We start from the raw sequence: 22,288 nt of genomic DNA, 5'->3' as shown, positions 1-22,288 counted from the left end.
TTTCCTTTTTCCCTGGACGACCCCACAAGAGGTGGGAATACTTGGTGGAAAGAGAAGGTACGTCAAAAACCTCGTGGTCGTAGATATGTATGTAGGTATGTGATTTTCCATCCATTTTTGGACCGTTCTGATGTGTCTAATTTATTTACATTGCTTCAAGTAAGCCTCTCCATTCTTGCGTCCTTTCTCATCATGAACCATGTCCAGAAACTTGAGGGAGTGAAATATTTGAGAACCGCGTCTTGGCACGTTCACTGTTCACGGCACGCTTCGTCGGCAAAAACCTCGAACCAATCCGCTGCTCTTGGTACAACTTGCACATGGAAAGTAGGCATTGTGAGCTTAGCACACCGATATTATGACATCAGATAATAAGCATTTCACAACTGTGCATAAAACAAACAATCCCTAACTTGGATCTCATAAAGGGAATAGTTGTGCGAAAACATCTTTTTTTTTTTCCAAAGCATCACATTCAGGGAAATGTAACGTTGGCAAAACGTTGACGCAACTTTTGAATGCACAACACGTACAAATGCTCTGCTCATGTAACTATATTATAATGTCGAGAGAGTCACAAATCAAGAGTTCTCAAACCATCACAAATTACTTCGTTGAACAAAAGAGCTGACAGAATGGCCTGGAGTCCAAAAAAAAAATCACCAAAAAAAACCAACAATCTCTAAGCTGTCTCACCTGGATTTGAATCCTGACACAGCTATAAACTGTCATCTTAGTTTTTCACAGGCAGAGCGATTCATGAATGTGTGTGCCGTCTCTCGGATGGATGTTAAACTGGCGTCCCGTCTGCCAGCATTCATTTGGTGGATGTTAAAGACCCCATGGCGTCCTTTCACGACGAGTAGGCGAGCTATTGCTGTCACCCTGAACAGTTTCCAAATTCCTACCCTTCCAAACCAGCAGAGGGCATTGTATGAGCGGCACGGCTAAGCACTGAGCCAATGATTCTACCCCACTGCCTTGTGCTGTATGCGAATGAAGAAGTTTATTTACCTAATAACCTAATGACTATCACACCCTGAGCAAATTACAAATGACTGCCCTCACTGACTCCTGGCAATGGCAATGGCAAGTTATATGGGCACAACCACATGACGCAGCATAGAACTGTCATGTTTTGGCAGCATTGAAGTTCCGTCAAGAATAAGGTACATCAATATTTTTTGACGAGGTTAAGTTCACAGTAATAAAATTAAACAGGTTCCAACTTTTACTTTGCCCAAAAGAGGTTCATATTTACAAGAAAAAAAACCAACAAGGTCAAAATGACCGATTAAAATTGAGGCCATGATTCACCGATAAGCAAACAATGATCACGAGTGTCACCAGATGTTGGCCACGACTTCTCACAATTAGATAACTCGATAACAAACAATGAAAACTATGAACATATTTTCCTGAAACAGAAGAAAACATCCGAGAGTTTGAATTCCGTTGACAAAAATCTTCAGAAAAAAAAAAAACAACCTCACTTGTCCACTCGACATGAGAACACATTTTTAACCAATCGTTCCAAATGATAAATTTCCCAAATTTTTGTCATTAAGCACGTTTCTCAAATTTATGAAGGAAACGTGGCTTGTGAAATGTTTCATCCAAACACCAATAATTTGTGCTCAAAATACTTGGAAACAACCAGATCTACAAAGCTGAATGTCGAAAAAAAGAAGAAAAAAAACATTCCCGTCTACCTTCACGAACGGAACAATCGCGTTCTCAATGCCGGACAAGCATCTGAAAGGCTGCTTTGACTCCTTTCCGAAACTAGGCCTGCTTTTTGCGAGCTGCTGCCTCGGCGTTGGCCCGAAGAACGGCCCCGGGGCTGGGATACGGCCGCTGCTGGAAGAGCGGTCCGGCGGCCGTCGTGTCAGCGCCGGTCTTGGCTTCGTTCTTCTTCTGCAGCCCGGACGTCCATGAACCCCTGCGAAGGCCACGACGGAAGACATTCCACAGATATGTTTTCACAGGACAACATCCAATATTTACACCGGTAAGCAATCACAAACGAGTTAACTTGTACACCAGAAATCATGAACCAAATCTCATTTTTGGGCTCCTTTGAATGCTTGATGAACTTGTTGGTTTGGGTTTTTTTCATACTTCAATAAATAGGTGTTCACACCCAATCACTGCTTCAAAGCGCTAAAAGTGGAATTAACAAACTAAATAAATGAGAATTCATCATGATTGCTCCGTCGGATGGTTGATTGAAGGTGCAGGGTAGAAAACCTTCTATTGGCAACAATTCCAAGGGCCAAGACACCGCGCGTACCGTGGTGCGTCAGAGTATGCACTTGGGTCCATCGGATCCATTTCTTCAGCATCCTTCTTGCTCCGACCTTCCAAGCAAAAAGGGGAAATGTTGCATTTTTGCTTTTATCTGAATTCCCGGCAAATATCAAGCAGAAAAATCAAAACGAATTAGCAGATCGTCCAATTTTAATGCCCCGAGCAGGAATCTTTTGAAGCTTTTATCCAGTTTTAATTTGTTTTGTTTTTTCCCCATTGAGCCTAAAAGGTCCTCTTTTTCTCTCGGGACACTATCCAAAGCACTTAGTGCGGGGGAAAAAGTTGTTTTTATTGTACTTGAAGAAAACCAAATGTTGTTGGTTGTATGTGCTACGATCACAACTAGCGGTTGTTATATATTCCCATTAAAGCTCAACATAAATGCTGCACGTTACTTACTACGCTTTGACTTCATGTAAGGGGCAGCATCTTCCTTCCTCTGGACACGCCGTTCTCGGGTTACTCGGCCTGAACGCTTACGCTCATCTTCATCTCCATCCAGGGATGTTTCCACGGTAACATCCTCTATGCAATGACAAAAGGACACAGAAAATAAACTCGGGGAAAGGAGGACGTCCGGACAAAGAGAAACACGAAAAGGAAAAACTGCAAAGTAGCTTAGGATTTGTTCTTTCATTTAAACTGAAAGGAGGAGCTGGTAGGCCAGCATAGATATGTATATGCACACTTTCCTGTGAGCTACCTAGCCTGGAATTGAATTCAGGCCAACTATAAACTGTCACCATGGTGCTTCGCAGGCAGAGCGATTAATAATTGTGCATGCCATTACTCAGGTCAGGTCAGGTATGGGAACATGTGCCGGAGCAGTGCGTCGCCATGTCCACTTTCCACCGGTACTTGAGGGGCTTCCGTCTGACCATCCCCCAGGCAGGTGCCTGTTCCATCCCCATCTCCTTGAGATGCTGACCAACCTGCTGCAACCACGAGGCACATGGTCAGCCCATTGGCCTCCTCCACTCACGAAGCTCCCTCACCAAGAAAATCTGGTGAGCAGGATCAGCGTTAGGAAAATGAACCACATGTCCATACAGCCGCAGCTGACACTCGTGGACTACGCAGGTAACAAATCTCATTTGAGTTTCTCTCAGCAACCGCTCGTTGGACACAAAGTCCGACCAGCGATAGCCAAAGATTCTCCGAAGAGACCTGGTACCAAAAGAATTAAGTCAGCATCTCAGATCCCTGGTCAGAGTCCAAGTCTCACAGCCGTAGAGCAAGACTGGAAGCATCAAGGACCTGAAGACTCGGACTTTCGAACTCCCGCACAGGTACCGGCAGCGCCACACCCCATGTTCCAGAAAATCCATGACTCCCCAGGCCCGACCCAGACGTCTATTGACTCTCGTTTGCATTTGGTGAGGACCCGAAGACCAAGGATACGGTCAATCGTTGACCTCTTTGGTGTGATGCCCAATTGCTCTGGGTGCTGGTGCACAAGCAGATGGTGGCGAACCCTATCCATAATTATCTGAGTGAAGACCTTGCCCGGCACTGAGAGCAGCGTCACCCCTCGATAGTTGTTACAGTCCTGGCGATCACCCTTCCCTTTCCAGAGAGGGACAACAAGGCCCCTCTTCCAATCAGTTGGGATGATGCCTGTGTTCCAGGCAGAGCACAGTAGTAGAGGATTAATGGGGCTTCTGAGGAAACCATTCAAATAAATGGGGAAAAAGGGAAAAACTCTCTGACTCAAGGCCCAAAAGCCCAAAAGCCCAAAATAGGAGAATAATTTTTTTTACAACAGGAAACCAATAAAATTTCTTCTGAATTTCTAAAAGAGCCTTACGTTTTCTTAACTTTAAATTTTTTTCATTATTTAACATTTTAATTAAATCCAAAGTTGTTGGTTTATCAACATCAGTATAAAACCAATCTTTTATTGAAAATACCTCATTCTTATGTTGTAGAACATATTTATTAAAATACCGAATACCCTTTTCTTGAAGGTATGCTTGGACACAGAATTGATAATTTTCTTGAAGCCTTCTTGCTGTCATTTATGTATTAGAAATATATGACAGATTAATATAATGATGGGAAATACCTCCCCATCTTCCCAGAGTTAAATCATTTTGTATTTCCTTACTCATTATATATAATCCTCTTTTTTTCTGTTTTCATGATATAAACTAGGGCAAAACCATTATTATATTTACCCTTATTAAATTGTTTTATTTGTTGTTTACAAAAGGTGCTTCCAAAAAACTCATTCTCAGTCCCAAGTGGATAATATTCTTCCTTACGAGACTGATTTAATTGTTCCAGGTATTCAAGGTTAATTTTAAATGACCAATTATACCCTAAATCATTCATATCATATCCCCATTGTTCTATTCTCAAACAAACGATACACCCTTCATTATAAAATTTTATTTCAATTGGAACTGTGAATTATGTATGACCTGGAGATAAAATCAACACTTCTGTATCTTTGAAATACACAGGCGTTTTATTTAAGGATATATATTGTGATAAATCACTTAATCTCACCAAGTCATTTGCATCAGTCGGGCTTGGATAATTTATTCATTTTAAGCATTTTTCATTTTAATATTTTTTGCTCCACTATATTTCTGTTGTTCAACCTGTGCCTTTGTGTAATAATTTGATAAATCAAAATCCAGTTCTTGGGATACACCAAAGATAGTGTTGCGAATCTGGAAGCCATGAGTACACAACAGCCAGGTCCTACAGATCAGTTATATCGGTAAGTTATATCAGTTATATTGTTTCTAGTTAGGGTGCCGTTCCTCATCTAATGGGAATTAAATGTTCGTGCGCTGCGGAGTTATTTTGATAGTCAGGGTTTTCTTTTACATTTTTACATCAGTTACAACTACAACAACACCTTCGCTCCATCCTGACGCCACTCTGCTCGCGGCATTGTCCGCGCTCTTCGCGCGCTCACAAAGCGCTTCGTTCTGGCCTGGCGCCAAATAAGGGTATGCGTCATTTTCCGGCCAATGGGCGACGAGCAGACCAGAGCCGGGGCGGTCCTTTGCAAGAAGGCGGAGCCGTGACACGCGGTCCGCCCAATGAGAGTAGGCCACGGATGAGCGGACCGCGCCCGAGAAGGACGACGAAAGAAGAAAATAACGAATAATTGCGCCTCATCTGCTCAAGCGCGCTTTAGGGGCTGTCACACCTTGACGTTTTAGCCAGCGTATGGCAAGGTCTCAAAATGTATGTAAAACGCTGGTGTATGCTGAACTATTGATGTTTTTTTTAAATTTTGGGCATATAATAACGTGTTGGACATATGCATAACGTATTAGTAATGTACACAGAAAGTTTTAATCACATATAGATAACTTATACCAACGAATGCTGAGCGTGTTGTTGGCGTTCACAACCTATGCCCAACGATAGTCAAACTTATGCATAGCGCGCGGCAGCGTATCGCCGACGATCACGTGGCGTAGGCTATTAATAGGCTGCGGCTCGATGATTCAAATCATAACCACAGTAGACATCGAAGTGTGAATCCGCTGTCACACCTTGACGTTTTAGCCAGCGTATGCCGACGTATGAAAAATTTGCCGAACCAAGATGGCACACGTCGAATAGGTTATGGGTAAGTTTTGTATACGTTAAGAGCACGCTGGCATATGTCGCAGTACGCTGGCATATGTCATTGTACCCCGAGTATGTTGAAAATTTCTCGACGTACTCGACGTATGACGCACATTCTGCATACGCTGGCATAAGTTGTAGGCACGCTATGCGATCGTTGACACACATCGACATACGTTACTCATAAGTCGAAACACGTCAAGGTAATTGTTACCGTCAGTGTTACAGACTCCCTGGTTTTTTTTTTCTTCGGTATGACGGTTATGATTTAAATCGTTGAGCGGCAGCCTTTTAATTATATTATATTATATTATAACCGCACTAGAAATCGAAGTGTTAACATAACCGTCATACCGAAGAAAAAAAAAAAACAGGGAGTCTGGAACACTGACGCTAACCATTACCTTGACGTGTTTCGACTTACGAGTACCTTACAAGTAACGTGTGTCGACGTGTGTGAACGATCGCGTAACGTGCCTACAACACGTTACTCATCGGTTAGAAATAAGTTTCGGGTACGCTAAACATCACCTCGACGTGTTTCGATTTATGAGTAACTTACAAGTAACGTGAGTCGACGTGTGTCAACGATCGCGTAACGTGCCTACAACTTTTGCCAGTGTATGCGGAACATGCGAGTCATACGCTGGAATACGTCAGGAAATTTCAAGCATGGAAAATTTGTCTAACAGCTCGGCGTACTACAACATATGCCAGCGTGCTCTTAACGTATACAAACTTACCCATAACGTATTTGACGTGTGCCAGCGTTTTAGCCCAATTTTGCATAAGTCAGGCATACGTTGGCTAAATCGTCAAGGTGTGACAGGGCCTTTAGGTCTGGTCTGCGTCTGACTGCATCGCACACATCCGAGACGTCTCGTCTGGAGCAGAACTACAAGAGGTCGACCATCTCATCACGGGAGATCACTTCGTCTTGCCTCCTCTGGGTTCGGCTGCCCTGGTCCGTCCTTTGGCAACTGGTGCTCCGGGAAGGTGTGGAGGACCAGCAGCGCGCTCGCGGCCAGGTAGCCAGCCGTCCTGACTCCCAGCCGAACTATCCTCCCCGGCTGGAGAGCCGAATAAAGACCTGGCGGATACATTTTCTTTTTGGGTGTGTGTGTCTGTGTGCGGGCCTGTCTTATCAAAGTATTATTGTTAAGTGCTTGCATTATTGTACATTGGAATATATTCGGTTGTAACTCTGCTCTGTGTCTCCCATCCCGATTATTCCCTATTGTAATAAATATCCCTTGTGTTGAATGTACCAGCTCGTTTCTGTGTTTCCTTCATTGGCTGAGCACGGTGCGTGTTGGGAAATAACGAAGCGGCAAATTGTTCATTTGGTCCGGCGCGGCTCTGGTAACTCCGCTCGGTTACGCTGGATCCGAGCCGTTATTCACGACTCGGATCGGACAGAGTCGGCCGAGGGTGTGGTTTCCCCGGTAGTTGGATGGCGTGAGTACTGAAGTAAATTGGAGTGAGACAAGTGGACCCTACCTCATGCCGTCAAAATATTGGCGACCACGGTCCTTTAAGTGACCCGTCGGCCCCGGAGTTATCTGGGGTGACGACCTCTAAATTCCGGGTGTTCGGTGAAGCCGACTCTACTGCTCCCCCTAATGGTCGTGCTCGCCACCGATACCCAGCACCGCAACAATAGAACCATCTTTACCAACATAAGTCATTTATATTAGAATAAAAATAGTCGTTAAAAAATGTATTTTTGTTGTGTTGAAATAGCACATAAAGACATAATTGACCACACATGGAATTTAATTTTTGGACTTGAAATGTTTGATAAACACCAATCTGTAAGAATTTTATTACTTCAACAGGTGGTGGAAGACCAAAACTATCAAAATAATATTTGTCTTGACTATTAAAAATACAAACCCAATGAGAACCATTCCCATTATTATCTTCTAAGTTCATAATAATATTCTTTGTATGTTTAGACACGTTTGTTAATTCATCTCTCATACAAATAATCACATTATGAATTTTTAATTTCTTACAATATTTGACAAGTTCTAAATTTGATGACGTATTCTTTGCAAATTCTTTAAACCACTCATCAATGCTCATTTATTTATTAGAAAGATATAATCCATTACCCCTTTTAGTTAATTTTATACCTGCTTGTGCGATAGAAGAAAGCATATCTCCAACTAACAATCTCGCTTTATCAGGCAGATTTTCAAGTTTTTCAGCAAAATCTACAATTACACCACTTCCACTAATTTGTTTCTCCAACTCTTTGTTATGCCTTTCCAATTCTTTTTGAGCCCGGAGTTGAGCCTTCCTTTCGTTGGCAGTTTTCACCGCTGCTGAAATACCACCCGTCAATGCTCCAGCCACACTTAAACCAGCAAATAAAGGAATTAGAAATGGGAGAAATCCTCCACTCGTCTCTCTTATTGAATATTTCTTCAGCATTGGTTTTGACATTTTAATTTTAAGTGAGCTAGTATCGTTCAAGATTTTCACCTGTTCTCTTGTGAGCAAAACATCAATTCTTACTGCTCCTTTTCTCTGAATTGTATTAACGTTAATCATACAAGGCTTTTGATTTTGAATACAAGATGATAGTTTATGAAGATTGATTTGATTTACATATACCCCAGTTGGCACTTTACTACTCAATTATTTATCAAAAAAATTACGTGAGACTAATCATAACACCATTATCTGTATTAATGTGTAATTCTGTTTCTTCCAAAAGCAAACAATATGCATCAACTTCTTCACTCTCTCCTCTTTCAATGTATAGGGAAGTATCCACTCGATTAAACTTTATAGAGTCTTTTTGAGCACTCCGGTCAATCGCATAGATTGTATTCAAACTTTTAAATGCTGTCATATCCAAAATGGGTTCTTTATTTTGATTACTTTCACACACCTTTTGGTAAGACTTGTATGCTTCAGCATAAACATTTTTTCCCAATTAATTTCCAATCTATCTCCTGGATAAAAAGTTCCATCTTGAGAAACGCGAAGATGTTTCACCTTCACATTATCACTCAATGCATTATTCTTATCAGTAGCAGTATCACCATCTGTTTTTTTTTTAATGAGAGACAGATATCGTGGCTTTCCTTCCAGAACACCCAAATTCCACGGGTAAGTGGTTTGGTTCAGTTTAACGTGTTGGCATCTTCTTTTAAGGTATGATACATTGAGTGGTTTCTTTGAGTTAAGTCTTCTATTCAACATCTCTTCTGTTTTAAGATTAGGAGTATATTCACTAATATACCAACAAATTTCATCAATAACAAATTTATTCTGAGCAGCAAAAGCATTAGCCACACCAAAAAGCAATCTATTTTCATTATCATTCCTTTGCAGTTGAAATCTAATTTTAAGACCATACAGAACTTTATCATGATCACAAAATCCAAAACTACCTTTAAGAGGAACTGCCACAGTAAAACTATTACCTGCTTTTGTATCATCATTATACATTCCTTTCCTTTGACTATATCCAGGGTCTGTGTTTGTTCCCATTGATATATCAGGAATAAAACCTTCGACAGCCCCCTTTCCCATTCTATCACAAAATAAATATAGTGTAAATTTCATCATTTCAGATGTAGCAGAGACATAATCAACCACTTCAACTTCTTGTGTTCCAATGTACAAACGAACACGATCAAACATTTTCCAGAAGAAATAATTTACGAGTGTAGCATTTGTGTTAGTCACAGAATAAGTGAATGTAAATTTACACAACAAGAAACTTTCGACTCAATTCAAATAAGTTTGTTGATTATTTATTTCAAAACTTTTTGTTCCATTTGCATTCCAGTCTGTTCCTGTTATTGCATTTACCTTGAAGTCGTCTTCTTTTTTAGTAGAGTTTGAGATGACAATGGTATCATCCAAATCATAGATACTATCAATTGCTTCCATACTTGTATTTATTTAGGAAAAAAGATGTTAAAACTTTTGAAACCCTGACCCAAGTATTTGAATTATTTTCTGTCGTTCTTGGGGAGACAACTGAGTTTTGCCTTCCTTAATTTCTTTTATTGCTTGTAATTTATGAGATTCCTTTTGGGCATCTTTTATATTCTTTATAGCGCCGGCTACATTTCCCACAGCAGAAACAGTTGAACCAATTAGGTCCTTATGTTTAAGAATAGTTGAACCTATACCCAATAGAGTATCAATTATCCCATCTCCTATTTTTTTCTAAATTGATGTGCGACACCCCTTTGTCTCTTGGGTTTATAGTATCCTCTACCAAGATGCATACCTTCACCCTTGTAGTATGGGGAAAGGAACATCCAAGCCCGTGTAATTATTTTATATTTTCCCAACTCGTGATTCCTCACAATAACCATCATATTTATTTAGTGGAAAACTTCACGTAGGTGAATTCTGATGGATACAATTTCTCCATTAAAAGAAATCACACGATTATCTTGGTCGGTTATCCTAAAATTTACTCTGTGTCTGGTTTTTCCTGACACAGGTTGATAAACCAGATTTTTGGGTTCCATAGTGAATTTATAACCAATTGGGGTTGAGAATGCGCTGAATGAAAATATTGCATTTGTTCTTATTCCATCATTATAAGCGCCATCAATCAAATCACAGTGAATTAATACCGAATTTATTCCTGAGGATATTTGAATTTGATCCAGGGGATTGGATATCACTGTAAAACGTCCCATTAGTTTCAATCTTTTTTGAGGAGAAACCCAATAACTCTCTAAATGAATTATTGATTGTGAAATCAACCTTTTAATTATTTTTAAGTTTAAGCGTTGATTTTGAAGTATGTTTTTGAATATCTATCACTATTTTTTTAGTTCATCACCCTGTTCTTTCATAAGACGAGCAATTTCGGAAGATATTTGAGAAATCTCATATGCTTTGGGTGAAACTGTTATCGTTTTGTATCCACTTCCCAGATTATAACTAAACTTGTCTTTTTTCTCGGTGATATTAAATAAGGTATTATAAGTTTCCGTGGACAATAAAGACGCTTCATATTCTTTTGTTGCGTCAAGTTGTAGTGGGTATGGGAATGAAGATGTGTGGTCGCTTGTTGTGAAATTAAAACTAAGGATTGTGCTTCTCATCTTATTTAATGAGATAAAATGTCTTTGTATTGACATTTATTAATTATTTTCATGTTCATCAACTGGTCTAAAATGGCTGATGCTTCATGAAAACAATTGTTATTTCCAGCCTTCTTACTACCTAACAGCAATAACAGTCGATTAACTAATTGTGATGGGACATTTGGAAGAAAACTAACACCTGAACCAAGTATACTTAAAGCCTGAATTATGTGTTTCTCCTTCTCATTCTTCCTACTTTCACCAGAAAGACGAACCCTATAATTAAGAGAGTCCAGCAGATCAATATATACTCTATCATCATTATTTTTCATATCCAATGGTTTATCAAAATACTTTGGTTCATCCCTCACAGTTGAACCTTGTCTTCCATCTTTTGTGAGAAGAAACATTAATCTGGGGGTTAATTTAACAGGGGGTTGAGCAGAACTCAAGAACCATAATTCATCATTAAATATCAATACCTTTTCTTTTGCAAGATGAAGCATTGCTGGTTGTTCTGTTGGAATGAGACCTGCTATGGTTTTTGAATCAGCTGAATATTCATTGTTTTGAAGAGCCTTCACAATATAAGCAGAAGGTTGATTAATCTCTTCCAGTTGCTGAAGTAATCCTTTGTCATCATATTCTAATTCTCCTATTTGTCCTAATTCTTCCTCCGTCATTTGACTGAAATCTTTTAACATGTGAAGTTTTTTCGGAGTATATTCTGTTGTTGGAACTGTGGAAGCATCCATAATTTTTTCTTGGGAATTTTTTAAAAGTGGTTAAAATTTCAATCTTGTTTTCTTTCAAATGCTTCTTCACCCGTTAGTTTCTGTCTGCGTTTCTTCGTTATGTCTTCCTGTTGTTTTACAACTTTTGAAACCAACTCTTGATGCTCCTTAAATATTCTTGCTCTTTCTTTCGCATCCATTTATTTATTGAAAAATATCATTCACTGAATTATAAAGGTCAACAGAGAAATTTTCCTTTTCTTCATCATTAAAGTGGATGTGTTCAAATAAATCCTTTTCTTTAAATATTTCATCAAATTCTTTATTAACATTAATACGAGTTGTAATTTCTTCTTCACGAATACTTGTATCTCTGCTTTTCATACATTTGCATTGAGTTTCTTCATCAATATCAAAACCGAATGATAAAATCCTAACCCCATGACCACTCAGATGTTTAGTAATTTGTCTCATTCCTTCTGTATTAGTTTCTAATATCCCAAGACCACCAGATTTTAGTTTCTTTAACTCACTCTTTCAATGTGAATATTTTGTTGTACCAAGAGAAACCTCCTCAAATATTTGGCCTTCATTCCTCAATTGCATATGTTCCTCTACGGTAATATCGTAATAATCTTCACCTTCTAGTTCTCCAGGTCTTATTGCTCGAGTTGTTGTTGATACAATGCGTATCACGGGGTGTTTTTTCAGCAAATTTAAAATATTCTCATTTGTACTGGACAAGAACCTTGATTTATGAAAGTTTGCTCCAGAAGCAGATTTCCCCCCAACATTTATAATAATAGCTGTCATTTATAGATGTAATTATTTATAAAATAAAAAATATGTCCCTTCATATCTCATCTTGTTTCACAACAATATATTTATATTTTTCAGTCGTGTGCTTCATATAATCCCCAAATTACTTTTTACGACATAAGGTGGAACAATTGTCTCTCCAAAAATTGTTTATATCTCTTGAATTTAACTTGAATAAAATAAAAGTATTAGCATTGTTTCTTATTGCGCGACGAGGGAGTTGAAAGTATGATTGACTAAGATAAACACAATTACAAGAAGAATGTCTCCCTCTTGTGTAGTAGCTATCCATTACCATTTGGTTTCTCTCATTAACACAATCGTCAAAGATAACGAGGTTCTTTTTCATTCATCCAAATCTTGGGGAGAAGGTATATCATCCGTATTATCACGAAGAATACAAGTTATCGGTTTTGATTTCTTTTTATATCTCTGTGTATCACAAAATAGTTATATTATATCTTCAATGTTGTAATCATTTAGTTTGTTATGAAGTTGAAATAAACCGATTATATCTTCTTTTTGAAGACGAGCATTAAAACCTTGTGAGAGTAGTTGATACTCTGGTTGAAAACTCGACTTTGTGATAATTATTAAGTTATCATAATCCAAAAAGTTGGGAGTAAAGAGCATCTTTAAAAATAAGCAGGTTTTTCCATCCCACTTGAACCAACTATGAGACATCTTAATGAATTTGGAAAATTTTTTATGGTTGTTAAATTTTATCTTATTTTACTAAATGGGTAAAAAATCATTCATTTGTATATTTGGAAAACACGTTATTTAATTTATTATTGGCTTTTGAGAAACTCGATATTTTATCCTAAGTTTGGGTTTAATTTCAAGATAATCCATTATTTTATTTATACAATATCTTGTGTTGATATTTCCCTGAAAATGACAATCGTGAATAATATATCACAACAATCCTTTGAACATTTCTCAAATACGTTCAGTTTCTTCCATTGTAAGGAAAGGTGTGTTATCACCCTGATACTTTACATTCATTTCTCTAATCAATCTTTTAAAGTAATTCATTTTTGGTGTAAATCTAAAAAAATTATATTCCTGTTTTTATTTTTTTTTATCATTCATTGGAAGATAATCACAGAATATACATTGTTTATAGGCTTCTGACTCTGTGTTTAATCCCACTCAATCACATGCAGGACAATTCTCAAATTTGTCATATGGAGAATCAGGGAATTCAAGAGGCTCAAAATCGAGTAAACTATTCATATTTATAAAGTAAAACTTTACTTCAAATAAAATTCATCTTCGGTACTTTCATTGGTGCTTTCACAATCATGTATAAAACTACTTTCATAACTATCGTTTGAACACAAACTCTCGGTATCATAACTATCGTTTGAACACAAACTCTCGGTATCATAACTGTCATCACTCTTATAATCTTCAAAATCTTCAGTTGAATCATGACATATTTAATTAGTAGAAAAAAACATTACCATCGATATCTATATACTTTTTTTCATTGATAGATTCAACTACTGCATTTTTTAAATTAAAGGTAATTTTAAAATGATCCTTAACTACTATTGAACGAAATGTCATTTCACCTGATATATTAGCATCCTTTATTTCATCAGGATTTACATCTTTGGGGTTGTTGAAAAAAACACAAATTTCTCCTTGCATTTTACAGATGGTCTTATCTTTTATTTCTGAAGCTTCATCCATAATGTTTTTCATTTTTGATACTTTTTCTTGTTTCATTGCTTTTTCTAGTTTTGAATATATTGCCAGAAGGAGAGGAGAAACTTTTGTTAGAGCTACTTTAATTGATGTTCTTCCAGATATACTAAAAGCCCTTCCACTGAAGGGAATTGAAGAACTCATATTATTCACCATGATTGTTTTTATCCAGTAGTTATATTTATCCTTATTCAATTTTACATCCTCGACATATTTCTCAGTATCTTTTACAAATGAAGAGATTGATTGAAACTTGTCTTTTGTGTCTTGATACATTGTATTTATTAAGTGAAAAAAGTTGGAGGATAAAATGGTTTTAAGCACAGATTCACCTATAAATTAAACAAAATTTTCATCAAGAAAATTTTATTTTAAGCAAAGTTTTATTATAGAAATATATGGTGAATACTACGTACTGCGATGTTTGTAATCATGAATATAAATGTTATAAAAAAACACCTTCAAACCAACAAACACACATTCAATCTTTTCAAACAAATATCTCCACTTGACCAAGAAACAAAACATTGTGAAAGATGTGATAATGATGTTAAAATTTATTTTATAATAAACACCTTCAATCACGCAAACATAAGAACAATGAAGAAAGGGAAGGTGCCACTAAATTCTCCATTGAAAACACTGATGGGGCATTTGAAGGACATTTAAAAATAAGATTGTTTCGCTTTCAAGATCCTGAACCATCTTCAATCATGGAAGCTGTTGATGTGGTTACACAAAGTATTGAAACTATAATTAAAAATTACCCCGTGTAGGGGTGACGGTCATCTCTATAATGTTTTTTACTGTCATAATCGATGATCCGTTGCCAGATATCTCCGAAAATGACAGACTAGATAGGTTTTGAAAATGGTGACTCACAACTTTCGTGACATCGTGACCTTGACCCTGACCTCGAATCCGGGAAAAAATATGTCGTTGGGTATCACTCATCGACCTCTACCCACATACCAAATTTCATCAAGATCGGAAGTAAAAAGTATTCTTTGTACCGGGAGGTGTTTTTGACCATCTTCCAGGTTACGTGGCGGCCAAACAGGATGGAAATTCAAAAATCTGTCCAGTTGGATACAAGATAATACTTTTTACTATCATAATCAATAAACAGTTGCCGAATATCTTGTAGAATGGCAGACTAGATAGGTTTTGAAAATGGCGATTTTTATAACTTACGTGACCTCTTGACCTTGACCCCGACCTTGAACCCGGACAAATGTTATATCGTTGTGCAACACTCATCGACCTCTACCAACATACTAGATTTCATCAAGATCGGAAAGAAAGATTGTTGACGGACGGACGGACGTATGGACGGACATTTGATCTGGCTTTGTAAGGTCATCTCGGTAGAGATGACCAAAAACACATTAAGTGAAATTAAAACTTTAAAGTTTTATATGGGAGTAAAATTGAATATGGTAAGACAAGGCGATGAAATTACTCCCAACATGAGGACAAACCCTCACTTTATCTCATCATTTCAAGAATTTGTAAGATCTGATGTTTACGATGAACTCCAGAGACAAGAACAAGATGTTGATAACACTGTAGTCGGTAGTGGATTTGCTATTACAAAAATAATTTTTTTAGATATACACTTCTTAAAACCAGATCCTTTTCAACGTTCTTCTTATATTGATTTACCAAAAGAAGTAAAACTTAAGAAAGCAGTTGTTAATATTCAAAACAAAGATAATAAGTTTTATTTGGTCTGTTCTTGCTCACTTACATCCTCCACAATGGAATCCTGAAAGGGTTGAACATTATAAGAAATACAAGAATACATTAAATGTTAAAGATTTAAAGTTTCCAATGTCATTAAGAGATATTCCTAAATTTGAGAAAATGAATAATCTATCTGTTAATGTATATGGATTAACGGATACAAACAAAGTTCAGATATTAAATTTTTCAAACAACTATAAAAATGATGAAACGCACATTGACCTTCTCTACGTTACTTCAAATGAAAAATCACATTATGCTTTCATCAAAAATTTATCAAGATTAACCAAATCACAACTATGTAAGAAATGTCTCAACTCCTTTCACACAAAAGAACGATTAAATGAACATTCGAAATATTGTAGTAATCATAAATCAACCGTAATCAATTTACTAAAAGCAGGTTCAAACATATCATTCAAAGATTTTTACAAATCTATAAAACATCAGTTTGTGATATATGCTGATTTCGAAAGTATCCTTGAAAGGATAGATACTGTTCCTCCAATTCCAAAAAAATCATACACAAATAAATATCAAAAACATACTCCTTGTGGTTTCTGTTATTATATCAAATCATCTGTTGGTAATGAATACAAGTTAGAACTTTATAGAGGAGAAGATGCCTCAGAGGAGTTTGTTAGACGATTGGAAAAAGACCGTATAAGACTAAGAGAAGTAATGGTTAAAATCTATAAACCAATGTCATTAACAAAGGAAGAGAAGAAGGCATTTAGAAAGAACAGTATCTGTCATATTTGTGAGGAGAAAATTGAGGGAGAGGTCAAGGTTCGGGATCACTGTCATCTTACTGGTAAATATAGAGGTCCAGCTCATTCCCGTTATAATCTTAATTACAAGCCTCCAAATTTTATTCCTGTCTTTCTTCACAACAACGCTCACTATGACAGACATCTATTTAAAAATGAACTTTCAAAGACATCTGGAGTTATTTCTGCCATTCCTAGGACAGATAAAATATACATCTCATTCACAAAAACAATTCATACATCCCCCATAACCCATACCAGATTTCTTGACACATACAAGTTTATGGCAAGTCCATTACCTAACTTAGCATCAAATATTAAAAACTTACCGAATCTTAAATTACATTTCTCAAATCAAGAAGAGATTGATCTCTTCTCACAAAAGGGAATATATTCGTATGACTATATGGATTCATTTGAGAAGTTTAAAGAAACACAACTTCCTTAAAGGGAAAGTTTCTCTGGCAAGTTGAATAAAACTCATATTTCCGATAGAGATTATACACAAGCTAAAAAGGTTTGGGAGAAGTTTCAGATAAAGAATCTTGGAGAATATCATGATTTGTATCTTAAAACTGATGTATTGTTATTGGCTGATGTGTTTGAAACTTTTAGAACAGTCTGTCATAATAAAAATTCTTATGGATTAGACCCCGTTCACGATTACACAGCCACGGGTTTAGCTTGGAGTGCTATGTTAAAAATTAAAAAAACAAAATTTGGAATTAATCAGTGAAATAGATTATAGATATGCTTTTAATGATAGAGAAGGAAAAAAGAGGAGGAATATCTCAAGTATGTTCCAAGAGATATGCTAAAGCAAATAACAAATATCTTCCTGATTATAATAAGAATGAGGACAACTCTTACTCTCGGTATCATAAGCTGTTAGGGTTAGGGTTAGGGTTAGATGCCCATGTATTATGATGCTACCATTTTGTATGGGTGGGCTATGTCTCAATCTTTACCTTCTGAAAAACTTAAATGGGTTAAAGAAAAACATTATGAAAAAGTTTACAAGACATTGTTGTCTCCTCTCAAAAATAATTGAATGAAGCTGAGGTTGGATATTATTTTGAGGTCGATTTAAAATATCCAGAAGAATTTCATCACAAACATAAAGCCCTGCCTTATGCCCCTGAGAAAGAAATCCAATAAAAGAATGGTTAAGTGATTACCAACAGTCATTTAATAAAAAATGTAAATCTCCAGAAAAACTACTGACTACATTAAATGATAAAGAAAGTTATGTTTTGCAGAAAAAGGAACGTGGGACAATATTTATCTGCTGGGTTGAGAGTGAGGAAAATTAATCGAATTTTGAAATTCAAACAAAGTCATTGGTTAAAGAAGTATATTGATTTTAACACAAAAAGGAGAACGGAAGCAAAAACAGATTTTGAGAAGGACTTTTATAAATTAATCAATAATGCTGTATTTGGAAAGACTATGGAAAATGTTAGGAATCGACAAAACACAAGACTTGCTACATCTTGGAAACAGGCTTCAAAGTTAATTAATAGACCAAGTTTTGAACGAGCGGAGATGTTTTCAGAGAACTTTTGTGCTATTCATTTGAAAAAAGAGAGTATTGAAATGGATAAACCTATTTTTATGGGAACATCAATTCTTGACTTGTCAAAGGCGTTAATGTATGACTATTACGATAATAATTTAAAATCAAAGTATCAGGATAATGTGTTATTGTTATATATGGATACAGATAGTTTTATATTAGAAATTAAGACAAGTGATGTATGTGAGGATATGATTGATAATATTAATATATATGATACAAGTAATTATAAGTCAGGTGATGTGTTGCTTTCATCAAAGAATAAAAAGGTTATTGGTAAGTTTAAAGATGAATTGGGTGGGAAGGTCATGAGTGAATTTATAGGATTGAGATCAAAGTGTTATGCTTTTACGTATATTGATAACAATAACATTGAAAGGTGTGATTAGAAGCAAAAGGGAATAAAGAAAAATATAATCAAGGAAACAATAAACTTTAAACATCATTACAACTGTTTAACCTTAAAGAAGGAAGAGTACAGAAAAATGAATACAATGAGAAGTTATAAACATCAATTTTCTACAGAGAAGATCAATAAGAAAGCATTCGGAGCTTTTGATGATAAAAGATATATTTTAGAGAATGGAATCAATAGTCTCCCTTATGGTTATAAGTATAAGTGTTAAGATATTGGGTTGGGAATTTTAACAGGCTCCCGCCGTCTTTTTACTGATTTATAAATGATAGAATCAAGCAATAACCAAACCAAAGAGTGGAGATGTAATCAGCCTTGGTATTTAAATGGGAAACAAAGAATGTGAGAAATCTCAAATAAGTCTTATTGAAGAAATAACCGGGGTAAAGTAGATAAAACAAATAAGCGAATAAATTTAATTCCAAATAAGTTGGGGGATGCAAAGAAAAAATATATATATATATATCCTTGAATGGACCTGCAATTCTGGATCATCCTCCAGCGATCATCAACGAGCACATGGTCAATGTCCTTTGCCACACCACCAGCCTTGGAATACCAAGTCCAGTGATGAGCTTGTGGTCGCTGAAACCATGAACCAGCTACCCTAAGTCCATGACTTCTTGCAAAGTCAAGGAACTTAGTGCTATTCTGGTTCATCGTTCCAGACCAACACATGTCTCATAACCATCCCTATCAGGTCCAGTTTATGCATTTAAATATCCCAAGACTAGAAGAGTATCTCTCCCGGGGCACTGATCAACCACAGACTTGAGCGTGGCATGGAATGCGTCTTTCATGGTGAGATCACTCGCCTCAGTTGGAGCATGTACAGACACCAGGGAAATGACACCCAAGGAGTCATGAATCCTTAGTCTCATAATGCGCTCGTTGACCGGTGTTACCTCAATTATCATTGGAGTCAGCTTATTGGACATGGATGGATGTTAAGCTGGGTGTCCTATCTACTGGCATTAGTTGGTGGTCGTTAATGATCCCCCGGTGTACTTTGCAATGAGAAAGCGAGTTATCGCCCGCACCCTGAACATATTACTAATTCATGCTCTAACCTACAAAGGGCACTGCATCAGTGGCACAACTGCATCCCCAGCAAATGATGCTACGAGTAGCCATGAGCTACATCTGAAAGAAGAAGAAGAACTGAAAATAAACTACATGATCAATATCACACAACGACATCGCATGGAAGATCGATTCAACATGGCCAGGCTCCACCAGACATCCACCAAGACACATGGAACAGACATGTGTAGGAGGAGTCCAACAAGGCAGACTCTGACGCATCAACGTTCTCCCGGTTTTGAATAAGGTAATACAATTACCTCTGGTACCGAAGGTGAAGGAGGTTATGTTTTCACCCCCTTTCCTTCTGTTTGTTTGTCTGTTTGTTTGTTTGTGTCCAGATTATCTCAAAAAGGTTGTGGACGGATCCGGATGAAATTTTGTGGACAGGTTCGGTGTGTGACAAGGATGAACTGATTCGATTTTGGTGAAGATCCGGATCCAACTACTAGAATTTTTAAAGTGGTTCTTCACCATTGAGAAATTGGGCCAAAAATGATATATTGCACAATATCTCAAAAAAGTTGTCGACGGATTCGGACGAAACTTGGTGGACATGTTGGGTGCGTGACAAGGATGAATTGATTATTTTGGTAAAGATCCGGATCCGGATCTAGATATGAGAATTACTTAATATTGTAAGTGATTCTTCACCATTGAGAGATAGGGACAAAAACGATATAGTAGTGTATAGCATGGTATTTCAAAAATGTATTGGGCCCGATATGTTCTCATGGATCAGGCATTATGTGGCGGAGGTATGCGCTCTTCCGAGTGCTCTTCTTGTTGATTGTTGCAGTCATCATCAGATCATCTCTTCTCCAACTTTCTCGTTATCGATCTGAGTCTTCTGATCACTCTGCCTTGGGACTTAGCAGAATCCTTTTGATCACAGACAAGCGAACAAGGTGCCGGACTCAGATATTGTTTGTGCTTTTGACTCGGAGTGACATCCTGCTTAAACCATGCTTCTTGAGTGAACCATTATCAATTCCTACTTTCACTTGTGTTTCGCATGGCTGTGTATTGAGCATTTTGGGTTTGATTTCTCCCATGATTTATCATTTGTCAACAACCATTTAATTTAATTATATTTCAGGTTGTTTCTCTTTAATTATTAATAGCATCTCATAGCTTACAAAGCATTTACATACAGCTGAACAGAATAAGCTTCTCCTCTTTGCAATGGAGCTCCAAAAAGTCATCTCCACCATTTAGAGACAGAGTCTAAAGTAGTTGGCCATTGTGGATGTTAACCGCAAAGAAATGGTCTCAAGGACATTGTCATGTTATAACATTGTCATGTTATAACATTGTCATGTTATAACTTGACAATGGATTAACGGATTTCAATGAATCCAATGACGGTGGATTCAGGGAACTCCCAGGAAGGTTTGTGATGCAAAAAAGAAAGAAAAAAAGAAAAACAAGTAAAGTGTAGCTATGTTCAAAGTACAACACCCCCATGCCAAATAAATAAATAATATATCCTCTAGCACGTGACATCTGTTGTATATCCTCCAGCATAATATATATATATATATATATATATATATATATATATATATATATATATATATATATATATATATATATATATAATATCCTCCAGCATGACATACATGCCTGGTGTTGGCTTAATGGTTAGGGTGGTGGACTTGGGATCCTAGGATCCTGAATTCAAATCCAGCTCGGCTGTTGAATTAATACCAGGTGGGTTGACTCTGCCTGTTATTCTTCCGAGGTCGGCAAAATGAGTGCCAGCTTGCTGGTATCCTGTGTCGGAGTGGCGACCCGTTCAGGATTGTGCCCAATAGCCAAGGAGACTGCTTAAGCAGCACCAACGCTCTGCACAGAGTATGGTCCCAATGGATGGATGGACGCGACATCACAGGGGAGTCTTTGGCGAAACTTTTTGAAAGTTAAGTAATTAATCAAAAAATGAAAAACTAATCTATCATTTGATCAATAAGTCAAAAAATAGCCTTTATAGCCAAATCACTTGTTCATTATAGTGTCTTAAGTATCAGCTTCCGAGCTCAAAAGGTTCCCGAGAAATATCGCAGATGAGAAAGAAAAGAAATAAGTAATTAATCAATCGATAAAAATGATGTAATTAATCAATGAATGGAATAATCAAAAAAGTTTAAATACCATTTTTGCCAAAGCACTTGTTCACTATTGTGCCTAAATTTCAGCTTCCGAGCTCAAAGGATGGCCGAGACATCGCCTGGCCAAACAAACAAACAAACAAACAAACAAGCGGAGTGAAAAGCGAGTATGCTGCTCGTCATCCCCGGGTGCCTTTGGTGTCCAGTGATGATGTCGTGCAGTGTCTGGAGATGAAATAGGGAGGGGCAGTGTACAAAAAAAAAAGGTCGGTTTGTGTGCATGGGTACATGAGCGCACGTGTCGAAACTGCAAATGGCAACTTGCGACGCCGGTGATCCCCG

General features: G+C 37.2%; 1 protein-coding gene across 1 annotated transcript in view; it reads right to left on the bottom strand.

The window, feature by feature from the left end:
* Positions 1-1,213: 1,213 nt before the first annotated feature.
* PQBP1 (polyglutamine binding protein 1) overlaps positions 1,214-22,288 on the bottom strand; it is a 52,845-nt gene continuing 31,770 nt past the window's right edge. Inside the window, exons 4-6 of the mRNA XM_085854697.1 lie at positions 2,710-2,835; positions 2,294-2,360; positions 1,214-1,942 (exon numbers count right to left, since the gene is read on the bottom strand). Coding sequence (XP_085710823.1) covers positions 1,786-1,942; positions 2,294-2,360; positions 2,710-2,835 — 350 coding nt within the window. The 3' untranslated portion in view covers positions 1,214-1,785. The remainder of the gene's footprint in view (positions 1,943-2,293; positions 2,361-2,709; positions 2,836-22,288) is intronic.

Source organism: Eptatretus burgeri, chromosome 2 (genome assembly GCF_056783735.1).
Source record: "Eptatretus burgeri isolate ZD-2024b chromosome 2, Ebu_testis_v1, whole genome shotgun sequence".
Classification (NCBI taxonomy): domain Eukaryota; kingdom Metazoa; phylum Chordata; class Myxini; order Myxiniformes; family Myxinidae; genus Eptatretus; species Eptatretus burgeri.
This window is presented reverse-complemented; position numbering and strand designations above follow the sequence as displayed.